Source organism: Macrobrachium rosenbergii, chromosome 56, assembly GCF_040412425.1.
Source record: "Macrobrachium rosenbergii isolate ZJJX-2024 chromosome 56, ASM4041242v1, whole genome shotgun sequence".
In the NCBI taxonomy this organism is placed as follows: domain Eukaryota; kingdom Metazoa; phylum Arthropoda; class Malacostraca; order Decapoda; family Palaemonidae; genus Macrobrachium; species Macrobrachium rosenbergii.
The window spans coordinates 65,138,863-65,165,337 of NC_089796.1; the positions used below are offsets into that span (position 1 = coordinate 65,138,863).

Genomic DNA, 26,475 nt, shown 5'->3' on the forward strand with positions numbered 1-26,475 from the left:
TATGCTTGGTTAATTCTGCCTATGGTGAGGTAGGCTACGCTAGGTTAGGTTAGGTTAGATAGCCTACATGTACACACTCACACACACAAACACCCCATTACAAATAAATAAATATGTTAATATATATATATACATATATATGTATATATAAATATATAAATTCATTATGTGCATTTCTCATCTAGTCTCTGTAGGCCTATATTAAGTTTCTTATTCCACGCCCTTTTACTTAACCCTTGCAGTGTGTGTGTACTGTATACACAAATATTTATGTGTGTTTGTTCACGTTACCTCCTACTATGAATGTGTATGTATATATACATACATACATACATATATACACATATATACTGGTCCATTGTATAAAACATTTCCACCAAAGGCTACTAGAGGAACAATACAACTGAACATCACCTGCGTATTCCGTCATCTTCACCACTGCAAATAGGAAAACACTCTTCTAAATTACAAACCTTAGGAAAAAATACCATTTAACATTCCACCCATGACGGAATCTTACCTTGGGATGGGTAACCTATGCCTGATTATTAGCCTATTACCTAAGCTAGTCTAAAGTTGGCCAGGTTACAGTAGCTAGATTAGTCTACGTTATGCTTATGATACACTAGGCCTTTACTAAGACTAAAATTAACTGCCCAGTTCACCAATTTTCCAACCATAAGCAAGGCTAGTGTAAAATAACAAACAAGATAGGCTTATAGGCCTACGGAGCAAGGTACGCACGAAAATACAGTGCTCTAAATATATGTATGTATACACGTATATATATGTGTGTGTGTGTGTGTGTGTAATGGAAAACCAACAAAGAAACCAATTATTTTAACTCACCCTAAATCCGGAGATTTGAAGATGTAGGTTAGGCTATGCAACGAAAAGTAGTCCAGAAGGCTCACGTAGGCCTCGGTCACGCGTGCAAAGCTCTTCAACATCTCTTTAATTTACGCTTTAAACGTACGAATAGCAGGCTGGATTATTGATGTTGTACACTGGATAGATCACGTACACAAGTAAAACAACCTATAACACACACACACAAACGGGAAATGTCACGGCTTGGATACATAAGGAGGCGCTGGCGTCCTATAAGGAGAATTAACGTTCGTAAACAGTAGGGTTAGAATCTGGCGGTCATGCACTTTCGCGGTTCCATGGGGAACTAACACTGCTCGATTTGTAGTTTAAACTTATAACTAATCATTTAGTATTGCTATTATTTGCATTTATTCTTATTTTTCACATTCAGAGACGATTATTATTTGGAGCATCCTGTATACTTACTGAATGCAAAGTCGTGTGAAATATTTATAGAATAGTTGTGCACTGTTATTGCTTTGGTCTTTTTCTACATTCATCACACTGTAAGTGGCTACAGTATTTTCATTTTACGCGTTATTATAACTATCTGAATGACTAGGAAAATACTCCTTTCATATTAAAAGAATAGTATGATTTTTTTCACTATTAAGACCTTTTCTGATTAAAACCAGAGATATGCGGAAAACAAGAATAAATCGTTAACATGAATACAAAAAATGTGTAAGTGATTTAGTAAATACAAAAGTAGATAATATTCATTCAAAAGACGATCAAAATTAATGAAAAGGAAATTTTTAAACAGTGAACGAGATTAAATAAATATATAAGTACAACATTTACAAGATATACAAAAGAAACACAATTAACGTAAAATAATTCTTCAATTTAAGTTTACGCAAACTCTAGGCAATAAACACACGATAAAAAAGCGCTATAGCTATTACATCAACGCCCATTTAACTATTGTAACATCTCAGGTACATTTGTTATGCATATGTGGCATTAACATGTTAATCCAATTTATTATGTATTTTATGGTAAAGATATAGAGAGACGAGAATGGCTACGCATAACAAGCGTCCCTATGTGTGTGTGTGTGTGTGTGTATATATATATATATATATATATATATATATATATATATATATATATATATATATATATATATATATATACATGTGTGTTTGGTAAAACGGCTTATATATAAGTATGTATGTATGTATGTATATGTATATATATATGTATATATATATATATATATATATATATATATAGATATATATATATATATATATATATATATATATATATATATAAGCCATTTTACCATACAGGAGGTGGCTTAACAAAATACAGAGCAGAGGTCGCTGCTACAGTACATTCACACCTAAACAACCGAATCTGGGATGCATTCAACCACCTGCGCAGAAAACTTTTACAACTACACATCAACAGCAATCAGGTTTTTTGCTGCCTTGGGAGGGGAGTGAAAAATTAGCTCCTTTCCCCTCCGCACGGTGTAAAAGGGACCAAATGACCTGGGGTACGGGGTAAGCTCTAATCGCAATAGGTCAAGCCTCAAGATTAAGAAATCAGCGCGAATCGATTTTTATTGTCCATTACCATCGCCACGTAAGTGCGAGTTGCATCGCGAACTAAAACATCCGTGCTTGGCAGCGCTTAGGTATTGGCAAATCGGCAGTTAAGCAAATAAACATTAGGGTCAAAACGGCATTCCCCCGAAGCAGGAAACAATGGTCACTTCGTCCTCAGTTACTGTCCCTTGGACAAATTAAATCGATCTGTTGTGTTTTGTTTGGAGAAAAAAGAAAACAGCATCTGAGCGGTCAGATCTTAAAGCACCATCTCGAAACGAAGTAAAAAACAGAAAGGAAAAAATTCGGTCAAGTTAGACTGGGTGCAGCAAACTCTTAGGCCACGGAGTCTATGTTCCGCTTTTTACATTCGCTTTTCTCGAGAATAATCTGGGTTGGAAATGTGCGCATCTGCTAAAATGGGCTTTTGTCAGATCAGGGTGCATCATGGGTAACAAATTCTTCAAGTCTGTGCTACGTGATGCCTTTCTTAGAGCTGCAAAGTGTGAACACATACAAGAGGTGGCAGCAAATATAACGATATTCTTTCCACACAGGAATAAAGGCAATATTATAGAACTGGTCGAAAATTTTTCTTATAAGCAGAGGTTAAGGAGTAACAGAGCACTGGCTCTTGACTAGGATTCGCAGGCCTAGTATCATGCTGCAAATTTATTAATTCTTTATTATTAACTGCAAAGTAATGAATCAGTGTTGATTTATAACCATTCGGCATGCAGTGTCAGGGGGTCCGGCTCGGCTGTCTAATAATAAGATACTCTGCGGAAGAAGGGCTAAGACACCCATCCCCCAACCCAAAGTATTTTGCGATATTTTGCGTCATGGTTTCTGATTTCCTTTCGTTCTTCCTTCTTGTATTTTTTTTTCCTTATTGGTAATGTTGAACCTACGCTCATATTACTACACTGTGATTTATTAAATATATCCTACATAAGAATATCTTTATCATGAGATATTTTCATGCCTTCAAGCATATAGTAGAAGAATAATGTGAATAAAACAGATGAATATAAAGAATCGTCTAATAGCAGTGTATTAAGCTATTTCAAACTTCCAGAGTGTCTCCCTATGTCCCTTTCTTTCTGTCCTCTGAGCGCACTGGTAGGGCACTCAGCTCAAATTGGCGAAGGTATACCATCGTCAACAGGACGCGGAGGGATGATATGGGCGTATTCCCTAAATCCAACAGGCCTCTGTTTTCCTATGCCGTGGACTGGTACTTACTTGTGCTCGCTCCTATGAGAGAGAGAGAGAGAGAAAGAGAGAGAGAGAGAGAGAAACATCAGACATGAGTGTTCGTAACTCCGTCAATATATACACCGATAAAAAGGGAGGCGGAGACGTAATCCTCGCCATTCCTAAGATACTCATCATAAGGTCTCAGCTCCTGCAACCCTCTGACCTTCAACATCCTCCACACATTTTACAAGTTCTCCCCACGTACATCATAACCTATCCACCACCTCAAAAAAGTCCTCCACCTGCTAATCAGAACCATTTCTAACAAACCATCCCATTAGAGATTATAACTCTTCCCACAGTAATTACAAACACTCCCCCTACAGATAATAACTCCTCCCACAGCTCCAACAAATAGACCAAACATTCTCGTATCTCCAGCAAGTCCATCTACAGCAGATTATAACCTATCCCACAGATCCAACAAACCTTCTCCTACAAATAATAACCCTTCACACAGCTTCAAAAAAGTTCCTCTTACACTTCACACATCACCAACAAAGCCTCCACGTACGGATCATAACCCTCTCTACAACTCCAAGAAACCTCCCTCCCCACAGATCATAAGCCTTCCTACGGCTCCAACAACCCCTCCTCCCTACAGATCATACCATCCCACAGCTAAAACAACCCCTCAGACCTGAAAACCAACTCGGCTCGAAGACCTGCACCGCTCCACCAAACCCCATGAATCCAAAATCAACTCAACCTTCGCAGATCCATGAACACATCTGAAACAACGATTCCGTCCACACCTCCAAAATGGGGAACCAGCCCTCAACCACACGAAAAATTCCAGCAACCCTCTGACATCCACAGACCTCCACAGATCCAACAACCCCAGAAAACCCGCCTTCGTGAACGCCAACTACCTTCCCAAATCCGCATTCCACGCTCTACTACCAACAATAAAAATATCTCTGGTACTGATAAGAGAGAAGAGCTTAATCCCAAACGACTTTTCTCCCGGAGTAGAATAACCGAGAGCGATTCTCTCTTAATTCTTTTTCTCACTTAATGCAGAGGCAGAAGAAGAGGCTTGGTCTTACGTGAGATGGGAGCCTTAGTCAGGAGAGGTGAGTCACGTCTTAATTTAAACATGACTAGAAACGAAGAAATTGATCTTAACACTGGTTGAGTCTCTCTCTCTCTCTCTGTACCTACGTACACAACATATCCATCATTAAACACAAACACACACACACACACACACACACATATATATATATATATATATATATATATATATATATATATAGAGAGAGAGAGAGAGAGAGAGAGAGAGAGAGAGAGAGAGAGAGAGAGAGAGAGAGAGAGAGAGAGAAGTGCTATCTTCGCTAGCATTTGCAGAACGAAATGAATATGCATCACAGATATATAAAGAACCGTGACTTGGGGCCAAATAATTCGCAAAATACTGGTATTAAAAACAGTTAAATAACAGTTAGGAACAAGATCCAAAATAAATAAGGCATCTGTTGCAAAATTATATGATGCTGGAGGACCGACGATTTATTTATAAGTTGGAATCTGTTGAGATGTGAGATCCAATGCCCTTATCTAGCCCGGACCTGAAGAAACAAGTGGCGGTGGGAAGAGCGAGTCTTAACCTTAAGGAAAATATCAAACGTGCCTTTTCATGATGGAAATCAAGTAGAAACTTGCAGGAAAGGATCACGGCAACTCGTAGTACCCAAAGACAGTGACGTCAGCATCCTAAACAAACCGTTTGGCAGTCTATACTCGATGTCAACTTTGCGAAAGAGACACGTGGGACAGAAGGGTGGGGCGGGATAGGGAGGTTGGGGAGGGGGGGGAATATTTCAGCCTTGAAATAAGTGTTACCGGTCTTTCATACTATTCACTTTCAGCATGGGGAATCACTGCGACCGCCACTCCCCCCCTGTCCCCCTCCACCCACCCCTTTCTTCCTTTTTTTTTTATTTTTTTTAAATAAAACACCAAAATAAAAGGGAAAATTATGCGCACATACAAATACGGTCAGTGACAACTACGATACACACCCCTGAATCAGATTTCAGAGGTATCGATAGACTAAAGACAGTCAAGTATACGAAAGAAGAGAAGAAAAACGGTGACTATAGGGATTCCGTGTTCCACTAGTTCTTAAAATAAATGCCCTAGTGTCTATTTCGGTTTATCTGAAATAGTCCACTCAAGAATTTCCACATGTGACGCAAGATGGTTTTTGGGGCGCCAGTTATCGTTAGAGGTAGAGGACTTTGATCACATAATTCAGGTTGAAAGACATTTTAGTTCTAACTCGTAGCCCATCTCTCTCTCTCTCTCTCTCTCTTTCTCTCTCTCTCTCGTAGAGGTATGCTATCTCTCTTCCTTTATCCCACCTTGCAAGAACTATGATTACTTTCTCTCTCTCTCTCTCTCTCTCTCTCTCTCTCTCTCTCGTAGAGGTTTGTTATCATTTTTCTTCCTTTATCCCATCTTGCAAGGACTAAGATTACTCTCTCTCTCTCTCTCTCTCTCTCTCTCTCTCTAGTAGTGTTTGTTATCTTTATTCTTTTATCCCACCTTGTAAGAACTATCTCTTCTCTCTCTCTCTCTCTCTCTCTCTCTCTCTCTCTCTCTCTCTCTCTCTCTCTCTCGTAGAGGTTTGTTATCATTTTCTTCCTTAATCCCATCTTGCAAGAACTAAGATTACTCCCTCTCTCTCTCTCTCTCTCTCTCTCTCTCTCTCTCTCTCTCTCTCTCGTAGAGGTTTGTTATCATTTTCTTCCTTAATCCCATCTTGCAAGAACTAAGATTACTCCCCTCTCTCTCTCTCTCTCTCTCTCTCTCTCTCTCTCTCTCTCTCTCTCTCTCTCTCAAGAGGTTTTATCATTTTCTTCCTTAATCCCATCTTGCAAGAACTAAGATTACTCCCTCCCTCTCTCTCTCTCTCTCTCTCTCTCTCTCTCTCTCTCTCTCTCTCTCAGAGTTTGTTATCATTTTCTTCCTTAATCCCATCTTGCAAGAACTAAGATTACTCCCTCTCTCTCTCTCTCTCTCTCTCTCTCTCTCTCTCTCTCTCTCTCTCTCTCTCTCTCTCTCTCTCGTGAGGTTTGTTATCATTTTCTTCCTTAATCCCATCTTGCAAGAACTAAGATTACTCCCTCTCTCTCTCTCTCTCTCTCTCTCTCTCTCTCTCTCTCTGGTAGAGGTTTGTTATTATCTTTCTTCCTTTATCCCATCCTGCGAGAACTAAGACTGCTTTCTCTCTCTCCCTCTCTCTCTCTCTCTCTCTCTCTCTCTCTCTCTCTGGTAGAGGTTTGTTATTATCTTTCTTCCCTTATCCCATCCTGCGAGAACTAAGATTGCTTTCTCTCTCTCTCTCTCTCTCTCTCTCTCTCTCTCTCTCTCTCTCTCTCTCTTTTGATTTGCACCTTCAGCTCACAAATAGAATGACGAGCGTTCGATTCCCGGAGCGATCGATGCGGGACGATATGGGTGCGTTCCCTAAGAGTCCAGTTTGCAACTGTTGACCTAAGCAGTGAATATATACCTAGTTGTTAGTTAGCCGTGGTGGGTCACAGTTAGGGGCGAAGGGACAGAGAGAGAGAGAGAGAGAGAGAGAGAGAGAGAGAAACACAATGAATTAGTAACTTAATACGATCAAACTTTGTACCTACAGACTTTACACAATAAAACTCGGACGCCGCTAGCATATAACGGGCCGTTTGTGGTAACACCGGATTGGGGCTAGCAACCCCATCCCAAAAGTCAATGCTTGATAAACTGCTGCATGCCTTACGAGTTCCGTGGAGCGTCAATGAGATTCTATGAGACCCCGAAGCATTTTAACGAGATACAACCTAGTACCGAGAGACCTTTCCCTGAAAAAAAGCAGGACGCCATATCTTAAAAACTAACCATAGAATTTTCTTGAAAATAATCTCGTATGTTTCCCACACCCAAATTACTCTACAGGTACTAATCTAATCTAACCTAACCTAACCTAAGTTGGGGCATGGCATAAAAACTGGGCTAGAGCTGTACTAGCATACATCTCAGGAATTTGCGACCCGGAAGGCAACATAGTAAAACGGTGACACACTGACTCCCTCTTTCTTTCTCGTCCCTCCCTCCCGGCCCCCCCTCCCCCCACCACCCTTTCTCGTCTTCATCCTTCGGAAAGCAACGGCCTACCACGAAAATGGTCTTGTGATTCGTTTCTCAATTCTTTTCTTTTATGCACGAAAATCTTATCAATACTTCCAAAGACCAAAATATGACAAAGGAATTTAACCAAAACTATATATCTAAAAATTGTTTTGCATTAAAAAGATCTTATAAAAAATGGAAACTTAGAAGTCCTTGCAAAGGGCAGACCTCCGCCAAATGTAAAAGTAAAATTCGATACGCGTCTGAAACCGGATCTATCTCAAAATCAAATCAACCCTTTCTTGGCCCAGAGCCCGCATTCTCAAAATTTCATTGAAGTTCGTCGATAACCTCTTTGAGCTATAATCTATACTGCCAGTCAGACAGAAACAAAGAACAAACAAACAAACAAACCGATACGGGTGAATAAATAATCATCGCACAGCTTAGTTGGCGGAAGTGAAAAGAAAAGCAAAATATGATTTAATAAGCAAATTATTTTCCGACGACAATTTAATTCTGTATCACAACGTTTATTGCACTGGCCCCGACGTGAACGGCCGTGATATTTTCCGGCTATAATGGCCCACTAGATCAAAGAAGACATTATGTGTTTGGACCATTTCTAATCGATGAATTTCTGTGTTGAAAACAGAATGCCTGAGTTACATCAGCGATCCTAAAATCTCTCACTTTCTTTATTATTATTATTATTATTATTATTATTATTATTATTATTATTATTATTATTATTATTTTTGTTGTTGTTGTTGTTGTTGTTGTTGTTGTTATTTCTCTATATTTAGAAGAAAGAGGAAAATAGAGAATGGAGTTGTTATTATTATTATTATTATTATTATTATTATTATTATTATTATTATTATTATTTCTCTATATTTAGAAGAAAGAGGAAAACAGAGAATGGAGCAGCACACACCATTTCAAATAAACAACCATAAATCAAGAAATATATATAATGATAATATAATATTATCCATACATAAACAGAAACACGGGTCTCAAAAACATACGCAAACACAGGACGAACACTATTTCTCTTCAAGTTTTCTACTTACGCGTAATAAATTCCTGCTCCGCGTTTGGAACCGGCGCCATCTAATAACAAAACAAATAAAGCTGTTTTTCATTCCTAGGAAATAATTCGCAATTTGGTCGGAAAACAGGCCAAATCTGTTTTCAGAAAAATTGTTATGGTGATTTCGTTAAATGACTAATGGTGCGTATTTCGCAAGAGCTTTTAATATTTTGCGAAAGCGAAAATTTTGTTTCGTTGCTTCCGGGTGAAATCTGACTAATAATAATAATAATAATAATAATAATAATAATAATAATAATAATAATAATAATAATAATGTTGAAATCAATACCGAACCCCAAATTGCCGTACAAAAATCTACGGGGACTCTTACCAAATTTTAGAACATTATTTTCCATAATAATAATAATAATAATAATAATAATAATAAACTGAATTGTTTAACGAGTGGAAACTTCCTAACCCAGGTGCACACGAATTCAAATTTAGGTATACTGGAAAAAAATTAAAAGCAACCCATACTTTTTTTCTGCAACAAAGCGCAACACTAGTAACTATAACGCAACTGTAATTGTTATCGTTATCATTATTCACACACCCTTTCCATTCATTTGTTGCCGAAGGTACTCCAATTGGTTTTACGACAAGTAAAAAAGATAAAATAACCAATTAGTTTAAATTAACCAATAAGCCATCACATTTGTTTAGCGCCAGTGGAAAAAAAATTAAAAATAAGAAAATATCTAAAAAATTTTTAAAAATGAAAAAATTCTAGATTAAAAAATCTAAAAAAATTTAAAGATAAAAATTTTTAAAAATTTAAAGATAAAAATCTAAAAAAAAAAAAATTTTTTTTAATTTAAAAAATTATCTCCCACAGGTCTTGGTCAACCGTTTCTGCCTCTTCGACGACACGATGATGACCTTCGGGTCAGGAGTGTACCTGGCGGCGTCGATCTTCGACCACGCCTGCATCCCCAACTGCTACGTCTCCTTCTCCGGGAGGAACGTCCAGATCAGGTCGCTCATTGACATGAAGGAGCTGGATTACAACAAGGTAATTGCCACTATAGATGTATTTATTATCACTTGAAGCACTTATTATTATTATTATTATTCCTTTTTATTACTCATTATTATGTTGGTCAGCGACTGGTCGATATTCAATAAAAGACTTCTCGCATTCCACACGCTATCCTTTTTCCAATATGAATATCGGCCAGTTGCTGACCAACATCGCTGAGTCCGAAAAGCGAATTCTAAGGAAAATAGAAAAGATAAATTCGCATAATACAGCCATCCTATTATTATATTATTATTATTATTATTAATATTAATATTATTATTATTATTATTATAGTTTTGTAGCTGCTTTTACTTGTATTAATTATAAATTCGCATTTTACTGATACTTTCCAAAAGAGTAATGTTTCTACACTTCCATTAGGCGTAGCAGCTAATATTTAGCGGCAAAAATCAAGGATTTTGAATACTGCAACTGTGGAAGTATAACGCTGATAATGATAACATAGCTTAAATCCATCTATTATTGTGAGAAAAAAAAATTTGTTTCAGTACCGCCCGATACGAAGTTGAACGAAGGTTATATAATAGATTCGTCCCTGTCTGTTCATCCTTTCCTTTGTATAACTGTCTCTCCATCTAGTACCTTAAAAATTTTCGCAGTATATCGGTGAAATTAAGCGCTGATGCGATTCTGAGATGATGCTCAGTCCGGAAGTAGATTTAGACTGATCTAATTATCCATTCGTTTACTTACTTGAACGGAAGCATGCAATCCGTCAATGCTTTCTAGTTGCTAAAAGTTGTTCTCCCTCAGCTCAGAATTGGCTACGTCGACCCCGTGTGCAGTGTTGCCAGCAGGAAGGCAGAACTTTACCGCAGGTGGTTTTTCTGGTGCGACTGCAAGACCTGCGCAGACAAAGAGAGAAAAGAATTAGAGAATTCCGTCATATGCAGTAAGTTATTAGAATACGGCCAAGAGCTCGGATCAATTTTGAAGGAATTGGTGAAGTGATCAATAAATCGAGACTATGTTTTTGTAGTGGATTGAGACTTTATGTTTTTGTAGTGGATACCGCTACAAAAACAGTCTCAGTTTATTGATCACTTCACCAATTCCTTCAAATTGACTGGCGAAATATTTACAACTTATCAACGACAAGAGAGTTAAGCGTACGTTGTTCCTGTATCTCTTATGACTGCAGGCCTCACATTTCATCGCATATTTCCCATACATAAGACAATACACATGTTTTCTCTTCATTTCGTTTTCACTTCTGTGCATAAAAAGTATACATAATGCACACACTCACACACACACATATATATACACCCATTCTCTCTCTATCTATGTATGTATATATATATATATATATATATATATATATATATATATATATATATATATATATGTGTATATATGTATATATGTAATATATATACACACATATATATGCAAATACTTATGTAGCATAAACACATACATACATAATTATATGTGTGAATGTATGTGTGTATATATGTATATATATGTATGTATGTATGTATGTAAGCAAATCCCACAGGAAAATAATAGGCAGAAGTTCAGTACCAAGCGCTTTCCCGACGCGTTAATAAACGTGAAAGCGCTTGGTACTGAACTTCTGCCTGTCATTTTCCTGTGGGATTCGCTTATACACTCAAGTCACGTGCATCTACAGTGATTTTTTTAAGCATGTATGTATGTATGTATTTATATCGTGATTCTGTCTTTTCGTTACAGACACAGACGGATGCGACGCCAAAGTCTACATTCCAGAGGAATTCGACCCTGAAAACCCGTACCAGCCGAAGTGCAGGGCCTGCAAAGCACCCGTCAGTGCCAAGAGAGTCCGCGAATACAGGGAAATCGTCTTCTACACGAAGAAAATCCTGAAGGACATGAGCGAGGAAAACCCAAGTATCCTTTTCGTTGAGATATGCTTAGGAAACTCTCTCTCTCTCTCTCTCTCTCTCTCTCTCTCTCTCTCTCTCTCTCTCTCTCTCTCTCTCTCTCTCCTAAAATAAATGATGTGGTGAAGCTTGTTAGTGACACTGCAAGAGATGGAGAAGCCTGTGTACATTTGTTATGACGTTTTTAAGTGTTACTTGTTTACCTAGTGACCTGTGATTCACTTTATTTCATTTGCTTCATTTATTGACCTGTACGTAGGTGGATATTTGCATTCATATACAATAAGTTCTGCGATTTTATATATTTAATATATATATATATATATATATATATATATATATATATATATATATATATATATATATATATATATATATATATATATATATATATATATATATAATGAATGTATATATAACGTGTATATATATATGTTATATATATATATATATATATATATATATATATATATATATATATATATATATATATATATATATATAACATTCATTATATGCATATGTATATTCCCAAGTGTTGAAAGAATGGAATGGAATGGAACATAAAATTTGGGCCAAAAGCCAAGCACTAGGACCCGCGAGGCCATTCAGTTTTGAAAGGGAAATTGAGGGTAAAAAGTTTGAAAGGTGTAACAGGAGAAAAACCTTGCAGCTGCACTATGAAACAACTGTTAGAGAGGGTGGAAAGCAAGATGGAAGGAAAAGAATAAGAATGGAGGTATGAAGTGTGGAAAGGATGGACGAAATACTGAAAAGGAGGGACATCAACTTCATGAAAGCTAAATGGAATGGAATATCGAGTTTAGGCCAAAGGCCAAGCACTGGGACCTATGAGGTCATTCAGCGCTGGAAAGGATATTGAGAGTAGGTAGGTTGGAAAGGGGTTACAGGAGGAAAACCTCGCAATTGCATTATGAGCTACTTGTTAGGAGAGGGTGGATAGTAAGATGGAAGAAAGATATGAATGGAGGTACAGTAAAAGGAATGAAAGGGGTTGCAGCTAGGGGCCGAAGGGACGCTGCAAAGAACCTTGAGTAATGCCTACAGTGCACCCCGTGAGGTGCACTGACGGCACTAACCCCCTACTGGGAATGAAAGCTAAAGAACGCTCGAAAGATTGAGGTGCATGGCAAGGTTTATGTGTTGTGGGTTAGAAGTACTGTTAGTGAACCTTCTCAGTAGGCGTAAGAAGCAGATAGTGTTGTGGAAGTTTTCTTCACAAGAAGCTCATCCACGCTTCATTAGTTTCAGAGTGAACGTGACAGTGATTTTATATTTTCTTTTCTTGAGAATCGATTCCTGTGGTGGAAAACGGGTTAGTGTTAAAGAAATAAGTCAGTCATTAATTTAACATAAGAAATGTTCATACTTTCAGATATTAAGCCATAAATAACTCGTTGGCCAAATGTCGAATTTCTTCAATCTTGGAAATAACATACACCCGAAGGGATGTCTTTTTAGGCTGGAAGTGGGGTGAGTGTGACCTTAACCACTGACCATCTTAGTAATGGCTAAGTGGATTAAGTCACCATCACCTGCTTCTAACCCAAAACAGCATAAGCTTGAATCCTGGTTATGGCAAGAAGGATTTATCACGTAAAATTCTTTCTGAGTGTAATTTAATGAGATCGGTATTAATTGTATATACATCATATATATATATATATATATATATATATATATATATATATATATATATATATATATACATACTGTATATGTATATATATATATATATATATATATATATATATATATATATATGTGTATATATATATATATATATATATATATATATATATATATATATATATATATAATGCATTATACTGTAATACAACAGTATAATATGAAGATAAAAAGGCCCATAAACCACTGTATGAACGTTGCAACCATATATTTCGAACACTTCCTTCTGTGGCCCTGTTCACTGGTAAAATATGGACAGATGATAGATACAAGGGTATATATACAAAACTTATGTAGTGTATAAGTAGGTCTCTGGCACAGAAGGTGGCCATTGACCAGGAAGGATGACATCTACGGGTTAATCCTCAGGCCTCTTCTAAGAAGGTGTTTGAAAAACATGACCACCAGACGCATCCCCAGACGGGAGCTAACGAAGACAAAAATCACAAGGGAATACCTTAATTTCCATCCTTCCTTGGTCAATGGCCACCTATGTGCCAGCAGACTTATATATATATATATATATATATATATATATATATATATATATATATATATATATATATATATATATATATTCTAATATAATAATTAACTAAAAAATTGGACATAATAAATATATATATATATATATATATATATATATATATATATATATATATATATATATATATATATATATATATACTGTATATACATATATATTCACCAACTTAATGACTGACCAAAAATAAAAAAGTTGGAAAAGACTCGGATATTTCCTTAATATCGGCACTGCAACATCACCACCACCGCGAAACAAACAGACCTGTCAGATTGTGTCGATCTCCTCGAGATGCAGGGCGACGTGCTCCATCCCTTGAACGTCTGGAGGGTGAGGACGCTCGACTTCTCCTTCAACGCCTGCGTCTTCAACGGCTGCTGGTCTCGCGCCATGGACTACGGCGACATGAACTACGAGGGGATGAGGTAAAGTGGCAGAATGCTGGGGCGGGAAGTGGGAGAGGGAACAATGGGGGGGGAGCGTTTTTGTGTTTGTGTATATATTATGTGCTTCGGTTGAGTTGGAGACAAAGATCCCTAAGAGGTCAACGATTTGGGAAGATAGCTGAGGGTCTAACGAGGGTGTAAGATCTGCCTGAAGAGATTAGGGTGGGCCTTAAGGAAAGAAGCGTGGGTTATGTGCTTGTTCGTGCGTATGTGCCTTTCCCTAAAAGGAAGTCAGGGTAATAAATAGATTGACACATCACAGACAATCATTCACATTAGAAGAACGATTAATTCAACAACCACCTTCTGATTCATCTCTCTATTGACAGACAAATTTCAATAATTTTCCTGTAAAGTTTACTTTTCCGTTAAAAAATGTTCTTCCTAAATTCAGCTCACTTTAAAGAGGTGCAGATTTTTAATCACACACTAACTAGTTACCACCTTTACCCGCGCTTACTCACCTCGTCGTTAACACAATTATTCAACTACAGGTAGATAAGTTCGATATTCCGTCGCTTGTAATAGCAAAGAATAAAAGTGATTTGAGAGACAAAGCGAGAAATCAGTCGTGAATAAATCATTACTGAACAAAATTGAGGGAACCGGGAAAATTCTTTAACGACGACTTATGTCTTCATTGAACGGCACGAATAATAATATTTTAAAAACTTTGGTGATTGGAATTACAAAGCCCACAAATTCAACCAAAAAAAGACACTGGTCAAATTAACAAATCTGATCTCAAAGAAACTATTTTATATCTTTTTTTTTTCACTCTCGAAACAGAAAACCATATAAAAAAACCTTACAACAAATTCAAAAGAACTTTTGAAGTACACCTAGCTCAACCTAATTTTTTCATCTATTTTTGGCTTTTTTTGTGTTCTTGTAAAGTTTATGCATATTACATATGTGTTGTTTTTGCCTGCGCCTGATTTTCATCTTTTTAAGCCTGCAAAATAACCATCATCCATTTCATGTCCTTTTATTTATTTTTCTCGTTTTGTTTTGGTTTGACCTCAAACTAATTTTACCCCCGCATTTGCTATGAATAAACTGGCAGGAGCATCTTTTATGTATTAAATTTCCATTCTACCCATTCATCTTTATCTATTTAAGGACCTAGAAAATAAAACCCTGTCTGATGAAAGCTGAGCAATGTTAAACTCCTCTATTCTTTTTCTGAAATACACCTTCGAATTAAAACCAAGATCCGGAGTCATCTCTAAATCTAATCTTTTCTTCCTTGGCCGGCATAACACCCCTCCGAATATTTCAGCAGAAATATATCGAAAACTTTTGATACATATTGTGGACAACCTCGCGGCCATCCAAACAGGAACGTCTAATTTCGCTGGCGGGGCTGTGCTGTGCAAAATCAACTAATTTTATGGCCACCCCTGGTAAAGTCCCCAAGAGATAAATAAAATTCGAAAAAGAAAGTGTTTCTAGATTTACAACTGAGTTGGAGATTCATCCAACTCCCATTCGCTACTGATACATGGAGAATTGCATGTATAGAAGATGGATAACAGTATTTTTAAAGAATAATAATTTCTCTCTCTCTCTCTCTCTCTCTCTCTCTCTCTCTCTCTCTCTCTCTCTCTCTCTTTCACACACACACACACACACACACACACACACAAAATACATAGTCAACACTCATATCCTGATACAATCTTCAAAAACTGTAAATTATACATTTTCATTCTTCTGATTCTTTGCGGTCATCCGACAATACTTATAGAGAGCAGAAAATAAAAAGCCGGAAACGATTTCGTGGTCATATAACCGAGGTTCGCTTCCTAGCTCGAAAGCAGAGCTGTTAATTTCGAAGGCACTGACTGATTCGGAGTGCACATTAATCAGTAGCTCTAACACTCCGAGTTATAAGCATCCTAGTGCTACATGACTGAAAATTTGGTGAATTCCACAAAAGATCCATCTCAGCTTAAATTACTGTTTATTGATCTTTGCCTCTGGAAAGTTACATGACCTTTGTCTTTCTGTACTAGGATATGTACAGTACAAGCATTTTGAGTAAAAAAAAAAAAAAACTAAAGTCAAACTGTTCATAGGAATTCACAGAATTAAGGTCAGAACGCACAGACATCTTTGACTGTTAACCCTTTAGGATTCCAATGATGCAAAATTACGTCATTGCGTCTCCAACCCCCGGTTTCCCCCTGGCTTTTACAGGAAGCTTCGAAGGAGCACCCATCAGCCAAACCTGGGCTCTTATATCCCATGGTAAGCCAAAAAAGTGACCCATTCTGTAGAAGACTGGGGTTTGGAAAAGGGTGACCCTGTTTAACCTGTGACCAAACGTTCACTCTGGAATCCCCAGAGGATTGCCTCCAATATTAAATTTGATTTATTTAATGCTGAAAAAGACACGTGACCCAGTCCCTGCATTCTGCGATTCCTTAAAGACGCTGAGCCCAGTCAAAAATCCCTCCTAGGGCTTTTTTGGATCTCTTCAATTCTAGAAACTTGCAGTTGGCTCCAATTTCAATCCCAGTTTCTAGGTGATGGAATGGATCCAGTGTATTCCAGGAATCTTCAGAAACATGAGACGAATTGTGTCTTTTTTTTTCTTAATATTCGACTAAGTCGAAATCTTTGTTACAAGCACTCCTCTGGTTAGGCAGAGGGACCCTCCTCCGGTACTCCCCAGGAGGGCCCGCAGGCCAATGTTCTATGGAATGAATCACTTTCCTGGCTTTGCTGGGGAACCTGGAGACAAGATGACTCTAAAGGCCTAGGAAACCAATGAGGTACTTTTACATCATCGGAACAATCACGCTTAGAATAATCAAAACTATACATAAACCGTCAGAAATTATTACAACTGGATAATATATAAAAATATAATCCCCAAAAGATTTCCACAAAAATTCCCTAGGGCTTGTGACTGAGATTGCACTGTGAAAAAAAACGAAACATCATCCAAATATTACTCTTCATCATATCACTCAATACATGACCTGGTGACATTAGAGGCATAATCTCAAATAAACGTTTAGTCCTTAATGTTTCGCAAGTTATACCGGAAGTATGACTCCCAAAATCACAATCATTTTTCTACTTCATTACGAAAACCTCGCAATCATTAAAGAAAACATAGTTTAGGTCAGTTGCACGATGTTCTTAAGTTAATGACCTGGCCCTACCACATTAAGTGTTAACTTTTGATAAGTAATCCAGATGACATTTTTCAGGAAATCGAGATAACTTTCACTGGGTCATTGAGTTGGTCGTTGGGGCCTGTAACTCTTTTCGCTGAGCCAGTGAGCTGGCCTTTATTAATTCGTCGAGATAACCTTGATCGAGTCATCAAACTGACGTTTGCTTATGTCACTAAGCTGACCTTTGATCGGTAATTGGGATTACTTTTAATAGGTTACTTCACCTAGGCTTACTGTAGGTCATTGAAACAACTGTCCTTAGGTCATCAAGAACACCTATGTCCAGATCTTCACTAGATCACCAAAACAACATTTGTTAGATTACTGAGATATAATCTGCATAGGTCACTTCACGATATCTTTTAAAAAAATTAGTTTGGGACTTTATTTTAAAAATAAAACTTCTTCCCAAATCCCCTTTTTAAGTTATCTCTTCAATAGTGTGATGATAATCATTGGTTTTACCAGTCAAGAAAAAACTTACAGAGTTGATTACAGTAAGTTATGGTAAGAAATTTATACCAATATGGCCTATATCGCACTTTTATTACAAATGTATTAGTGGATAAGCTAAAAAAGGAAAACCAATATTCCACATAAATTTATATTCAATTTTAGTGTTTTAATTCTGACAATTCAAAAGCTGGAGAACCGTGAATAAGCCTTTCCCTTGGAACAATGGAGTTGCTCTACTCTGATAAGCAAACAAATCTGTTAGATGATTCATTAAGAATAAGAAGTGTCCATGAACTGTTATTGGCTTCAAGACAGAAATTACTTCAGCTAAATGAAGACTGAAATCACAGGGTTAAAAAAATGTTCATTTTTATGAGATTTCATGCTGTCTAATCCATGAAGATTTGAAGCATCTCTCACCTCGGAGATTGATCTATTCATCTGTCTCTTCCTTTCTCAAAATATCACAGAAAATCTACCTCATCTATCTTAGTCTACACCATTGTTGAGGTATTAAAACTGTCATTTCAGGGTCGATTCAAACCATGTTTTTTTTTTCTTTTTTTTTTGTCTGAGTGGTACACATTGCTGCATCTCTTTAATGACAGAAATTAATTGCAGAGAGATTTAAACTTCAGTCCTGAGAGATTTAAAACCATCTCCTTCATTCCAATATCAATAAAATCATCTGCTTCTTTTCAGGTTTTACTACGGCGCGGAGAACCCAACGTTTTCCTTATTTTTGCTGAAACTGGGGAAAGCGAAAATTTACCTCAAAGAATTTCGCGAAGGGGTGACGCACCTCGAGGTCGCCGAGCCAATACTGAAAGAAGCTCTGGGCGCTCAGCATCCTCTTATTGCTGAGCATTTGATTTCGATCAATCATTTGGCAAATGAAGACATTTCCATTCGTCTCGAGCGGACAGAAAAGATGAGAATGAAAGAAGACCTACAAAACTGGGTCATGTCACTCGCACGTCCACAAGTCAAACTTAACACCAAGGCTGCGTAGCTGCTGTGAAAGTCCTAGAGGTAGGAGGTCCATCGGAATTGCACAGAGGACTGCCTCTTTCAGTGAAAGTTAAAGGACTGGGATGGGACTTCCTCTTTCAGTAAGGGTTTATCTGCTGAAATGGGATTCCCTCTTCCAGCTTCAGTTAACATTATAGAACAAGAAATGGTAGCTCCTCTGTCAATAAGGATTTAAAAAGCTGAAATAAGAAAACTCTTTCAGTTAACGTTAAAAATCCTAGGAAGGGTTACATGGATAAAATGGGTGTGTCTCTTTCAATAAGTGCTGATGAACTGTACGGGACTCCCTCCTTGCAAAAATAGCCAACTATCTCACAAACTTCTTTCAGATAAAATGGAGTTGGTCTGTGATTCATAAAATAGTTGTAACTGTTTTATCTTCTTAAAAGTACAATTTAGTTTAGTTGGTCATAATAAAAAGGTCATAACAAATTCCTGTAATAGCTTGAGCTGAAAGGAAGTTCTTATCCACGTCCAGTCAAACAGTGTTGACCTGATTTTTTCTTGAAACTAAGGTGTATTTTAATAATACAGTATTACACCTCCCAGTCTAGGTTTGCACAACATACAACCTATTCCCCTATAAAATAGACAATAAATATCCCAAATGAAAGGAGAAATGGCCATAATAAAACCATAAATACGTGACTGGATGAAATAACTTCCTCTGAGGAATTTCACTCCCTACAAATTTCAGGAGGGCCTAATAACGAGCCTAACTTGGTTCATCACGCGTTTCCCTTTTACTTGTTAGTTATTCTTTACATTTTTCTTGAAGAACTTGTTCTGCAATGCCATAGTTGTTTTTAAAGAGATGAGTTGTGAAAACACCAGGAAATGGTCTTGACTGTTTCTGAAGCAAGTGCCTTAAATAATTCGGCTGACACTAGTCAATAAAAAATTTAGATTTTCCAAATTATTTTTTAAAGTGATTCCATTATTATTTTCTTTATTTCTTAATCATATTATTTACTTTTTTATTTTATGGATGAACTAACATTCTTACCCATAATTTAATCCATATGATCATTCATTATTTCTGTTAATAATTACACTTTTGTTTATTTACTTGATAATCAAATTGAATGTTATTTCCTATGGCTCTTCTTCTATGGTATCCCATTTTCGATCAGTAAATACAGTGAATATCACACACAAGAAAGAGAATACAGGAGAATTACAACTCTAAGAGTTATATAAACGTGATCCAAGACCAGCCATTCATAGCAAACACAACGGCATCCCTAACAGCCAAAATAAATAGTAAACATCTACCAAAAGGGAAGGTAAACACTGACTATAACTCGCACACCTATTATGACAGAGTTGCAATATGATTATGATCTTCCTATTACTACTAGTGTACATCTCCCTCCTCAAATGACGTCAAAACTTAAGTATTCGTCATATATCAATTACAGAATGTTGCTCTGCAGTTTCTTGTTCGTGATAATTAGACGCGAAATTAATTATCCATCAACTATGCGTTGCACACACAAAAATAAAATGTATTCAAATTGAATTTTATATTGTTATTACCATGCAGTAGTAATGCGCAAATATTCCCTTAGGGCAGGCCTAAGAGGTCTTGAGGTCATTCATTTGCGAAGCATGCTTACTAACAATAGAATACCCATTTGCTTAAAAAGAGAAAACATGCATAAACAGCAATACAATACAAGTCATTTACATAACTACATGACATTATAAGGACGTGTCACTAAAAAGGATACTCCGTAAATTATTTCAGTCATCAAAAATACTGTCATCATAATAACTTGCGAGTCTAAAGTCAGGTGTTTACTAAAGATGAAGCGTTTACCAAAGAACGACCACTAATTTTGCATCCACTTCCTACCAGGTACTACTACAAGGACACGAACCCAACCTTCGCTATTTTCCTGTACAAACTCGGCACGGCAGAGATTTACCTGAAGGAATTCCGCGCGGGACTGAAACACCTGGACATGGCCGAACCCGTCTTGAAAATCGGACTCGGAGCGAACCATCCCCTCGTAGTCGACCGGCTGATTCCCACCAGCATTCTGGCTAACGAGGATCCACTGATCAGGATAGAACGCATGAACTCCTCAGATTACGTGAAGAGGAAATACTGCATCGTTTAGTTTAGTTTTGCTTTCACTGTAGAAGATATGTGGGTAGTGTTGCCTACCCCTCGAACACAAGGAGAAATATGACGTCACTTAGTATGGTTTTATCATTCTGTAACAATATTCATTACTAACGAATCCTGTTCCGCAAGAAATTCCACACGGCAAGCAAAAAGCTTTTCAAAGTTGAAGTTAACCTTTATCAGGAAGATCCACGTAGCTGGAGCTTCGTCACTGACCTGCTGCAATTACGTTCGATCTCTGACTATTTTAAGGAGCTTTCATCATATGTTTGCATATTTGTTGAAGTGTGTTTTTTCATACCGACTGGTGTAATGAATATTCACGTGAAGCCACAGTAACCCTCCTTCCACAGTTGATAATCGATTTACATGAGAAATTCATTGACAGCCACGGTATCTTTAAATCAGGCTCATTCGTTGCCTGTTGCAAAAAGATCAGCCCGCAATTATTGTGATAAGAGAGTGGATCAAACGATACGTATCTCTACTGAATTGGAATAACCGCTCTCAGGCTCAGAAAAAACTGAGACAGTCACAACAACTGTAAGGGCTACAGCTTCCTTAATTTGAAACACTAACAACACGGCGGCCAAAGAAAGAATTATTACAGATTCTTTGAAATAAAACATAATTTGGAATTAAACATTTCATCCATGATAAATATATTTCTTGAATTTCCTTAATTTGAAACACCAACAACACGGCGGCCAAAGAAAGAATTATTACAGATTCTTTTAAATAAAACATAATTTGGAATGAAAAATTTCATCCATGATAAATATATTTCTTGAATTTCAGAAGTGACGGATTTATTCCTGCTTTTCAGACGTGGTAGATATATTTCCTGAATTCGGACATGATAAATATGACTTCTGAAATTCAAGCATGATAAATATACTTTCTGAATTTCAGACGTGAGAAATGTATTTCCTGAAATGCAGAGATGATGAATTTCTCTCCTGAATTTCAAACATGATAAATATATTTACTGGACGGCTTCACTGAATGCATTCCTATTTCGTTGTTTGATGAAACTAACCTGAAGTCTGAATCAAATCTGAATTGACCTGATCTGACCTAACTTGACCTTGCAGCGTCCTTTTAAGTTAAGTTTGTCATTGGTAGGAAATCCAGATGCCCAGCTCAGAACTGTCGGTCGTTCTCAGCACCAAGATGTGGAAGTTTTAATATATGTACATTATATATATATATATATATATATATATATATATATATATATATATATATATATATATATATATATATATATATATATATATACAGCTGCTATATAAATGCACTGACACTGAAAAAAATGAAAAGATGTGTTTTTTACATTCATCAAAGGGTTCCCTCGATATGTTGAAATGAAAAAAATTTCAGCAAGCGCACTTTGTGCTGCTGCAAATTATATATCTATATTTTTTATACAACATACATTACCATTCCTGAATGCTCAAAGGAATAATGTTCAGTAAATAAAAGAGTAATGACGAATGACAGAACACACTGATGTCAAGCGATGGAATGAATAAAAACAAAAACAAAAAATGGGAGAGATTACACGAAAAAAAACAAGAGGCTGAACGTTACGAGAAATCAAACGTGAGATTCACCTTTATTAGCATTTATTAAGACAGCATTATTATTGTGATGTTTTCATGATGGTTGTGTTGATTTTAATTATATATGTAATAAAATGCTTAAGTTTGGTTTGTTTTATTTAGAGATGTCATTATCATCATTTGGCTTTTCTAGTAGTTCAATGATGCTTGGCAGGGTCCACAATCCAGCGATGGTAATGTTACTATTGTGACTCCAGTTTCTGGTAAAAATCAAAATCAATCATCCTCATTATAAGAAAGGCTGAATTTACTCTCTTACGGTGGGGTTAACTGACCTTCTTAAAGGTAGGTTCTGCGGTTTGAGAACGAGGAACCTGGCTATGAAAGGATATTGACAATAGGGTAAGTTTAGTAGTTGTGCAACGTTAGGTTAATCCTAAGTTAAAATACACAACATTTACATTTGATACTAATGCCTGAAATACACCTGCTCCCCTATTCTTCTTTTGCACTGCTTACTGGTTAAACTGGCCACAGGCATCAGAAATAGCTCAAAGCTTTCTGCACTTTAAGTGCCACAAAGCACTTTTTTTAGGAATCTTTTATTATCATGATGCAAAAATTCATATCAAATGGACAAATTTTTTTACATTCTTGACAAAATTAAGATAGTTCATGCTCGTTACATCAGTGCCATACCAGCAATAGTTCATGTTCGCTACATAGGTGCCATACGAGCAATAGTTCACGCTCGTTACACCAGTGCCATATGAGCAATAGTTCATGTTCGCTACACAGGTGCCATACGAGCAATAGTTCATGCTCGTTACATCAGTGCCATATGAGCAATAGTTCATGCTCGTTACATCAGTGCCATATGAGCAATAGTTAATGTTCGCTACATAGGTGCCATATGAACAATAGTTCATGCTCGTTACATCAGTGTCATACGAGCAATAGTTCATGCTCGTTATATCAATGCCATACGAGTAATAGTTCTTGCCCGTTGCATCGGTGCCATACCAGCAATAGTTCATGTTCGCTACAGAGGTGCCATACGAGCAATAGTTCACGCTCGTTACTTCTGAGCAATAGTTCATGCTCGCTACATCAGTGCCATATCAGAAATAGTTCATGTTCACTACATAAGTGCCATATGAGCAATAGTTCATGTTCGTTACACCAGTGCCATATGAGCAATAGTTCATGTTCGCTACATAGGTGACATATGAGCAATAGTTCATGCTCGTTACACCAGTGCCATATGAGCAATAGTTCATGTTTGCTACATAGGTGTCATACAGGCAATAGTTCGTGCTCGTTTACGTCAGTGCCACACGAGCAATAGTTCATGCTCGTTACATCAGTGCCATACGAGCAATAGTTCGTGCTCGTTACGTCAGTGCCATACGAGTAATAGTTCATGCTCGTTACATCAGTGCCATACGAGCAATAATTCATGCTCGTTACATCAGTGCCATACGAGCAATAGTTCATGCTCGTTACATCAGTGTCATATAAGCAATAGTTCACATACTTCCTCATTGGACGGGTTGGCATCATTCTCGGATAGCACTCTGCTGGGCCTGCGTTCGATTCTCCGGCCAGCCAATGAAGAATTAGAGAAATTTATTTCTGGTGACAGAAACTCATTTCTCGTTATAATGTGGTTCGGATTCCACAAGAAGCTGTAGGTCCCGTTGCTAGGTAACCAATTGGCTCTTAGCCACGTAAAATAAATCTGATCCTTCGGACCAGGCCTAGGAGAGCTGTTAATCAGCTCAGTGGTCTGGTTAAACTAAGGTATACTTAAAGTGCCATACGAGCAATAGTTCACGCTCGTTACTTCAGTGCCAAATGAGCAATAGTTCGTGCTCGCTACATCAGTGCCATATCAGAAATAGTTCATGCTCACTACATCGGTGCTTTATGAGCAATAGTTTATGCGCGTTACGTTGGTGCCATACAAGTAATATTTCATGCGCATTACATCGGTGCCATACCAGCAATAGTTCATGCTCAGTGTATTAGTACTACACAAGCAATAGTTCATACTCGTTACATTAGTGCCATACGAGAAATAGTTCATGCTTATCGCATCGGTACCATAACAGCAATAGTTCGTTCTCGTTACACTAATGCCATTCAGGCAATAGTTCATACTCGTTACATCAGTGCCATACGAGAAATAGTTCATGCTTATCGCATAGGTACCATAACAGCAATAGTTCGTTCTCGTTACACTAATGCCATTCAGGCAATAGTTCATACTCGTTACCTTGGTGCCATACGAGCAATAATTCGTGCTCATTACGTCGGTACCACACATGCTATAAATTATGCTTGTTACAGCAGTATCATGTGAGCAATAGTTCATACTCGTTACATCAGTGCCATTCGAGCAATAAATTATGTTCGTTACATCGGTACCATGTGAGCAATAGTTCATTCTCTTTACAAAGGCAGCTTGCAAGTAACAATTAATGCTCGTGACGTCGATGCCATACAAGCAATACTTCATGCCCTTTACCTCAGTGCCATATGAGCAATAGTTCATGTTCGTTACATCCGTACCTTACAAGCAATAGTTCATGCTTGTTACACTAGTGCCATATGAGCAATAGATTATGCTTGTTACATCAGTGCCATACGAGCAATAATAGTTCATCCTCATTACAGCGGCACTATACGAGAAATAGTTTTGCTCGTTACATCAGTTCCTTACGAGCAATAGTTAATGCTCGTTACATCGGCACTATACGGGAATAGTTTTGCCCGCTACACCGATGCCATACGAGCAACAATGGATAACCTCCCGTGGCTATCTGCTGGTGACGGTCCCAAACACCGATAAATAGGGAGGGCTGGAGTCAGGAAGGGTAGCTGTCCATAAAATATCTGCCAAAACCGATTATGAAATGAGCCGTTCATGATAGAAACAGCTGGAGAGGGCTCATTAAAAAAGGTGACCATAATGGGGATTAAGCTATGAAGAAGAAATGAATATGTACATAAACTGTATGGCAAAATGGAGGCATACTCTTACACTCGCAGAACATAGAAGGGTCGCCAAATGAGGAAAATGAACAATTTACCCTAGCCTTTGCTGGATGGAACTTCTGCTATATTTCTTAGGAACTTCTTTTTCTTAAAAATATGGATCTAGAGCTGACATAAGGTCGGAGCGCTTAATGATGGTTTCATGCAGTCATAAGACTTTTTTTTCTTAGAACTCAGAATGAGGACAGCCCTGAAACTCACATAAACTCTAAATGAAAGTTTCATGTCATTCCTCTGGATCTTATTTATCATCTAACTGGGAACGACAACAGCTCAGAGACAAACATGAGTTTTAAATGCATTTTAAAAGTTCCTCAATGCTCGGGAGTAACTAATCCATCTGAGAACTAAGAATGAGGACGGTTCTGAGGCTCATGTAAGGTCTGAATGTACACTGAATGTGTCACAATATTCCCTAGGAGCTTTCTGTCCTAAAACTAGGTACGAGAACAGTTCACAAAACGTCTGGATGAAAGTTCTACCACATTCCCCTAGAGTTCTTTTTCCTAGAACT

The 26,475-nt window shown here is 37.4% G+C and overlaps 1 protein-coding gene across 2 annotated transcripts in view; it reads left to right on the plus strand.

The window, feature by feature from the left end:
- LOC136836106 (histone-lysine N-methyltransferase SMYD3-like) overlaps positions 1 to 23,047 on the plus strand; it is a 49,813-nt gene extending 26,766 nt beyond the window's left edge. The window contains exons 5-10 of one of the 2 annotated variants that reach the window (XM_067100095.1): positions 9,748 to 9,925; positions 10,709 to 10,847; positions 11,654 to 11,830; positions 14,340 to 14,502; positions 18,873 to 19,202; positions 21,064 to 21,202. In XM_067100095.1, the coding sequence (XP_066956196.1) occupies positions 9,748 to 9,925; positions 10,709 to 10,847; positions 11,654 to 11,830; positions 14,340 to 14,502; positions 18,873 to 19,182 (967 nt within the window). In that variant the 3' untranslated portion in view covers positions 19,183 to 19,202; positions 21,064 to 21,202. Of the gene's footprint in view, positions 1 to 9,747; positions 9,926 to 10,708; positions 10,848 to 11,653; positions 11,831 to 14,339; positions 14,503 to 18,872; positions 19,203 to 21,063 lie in introns of both variants that reach the window. The other variant, XM_067100096.1, reaches the window with a different exon arrangement.
- Positions 23,048 to 26,475: the final 3,428 nt, after the last annotated feature.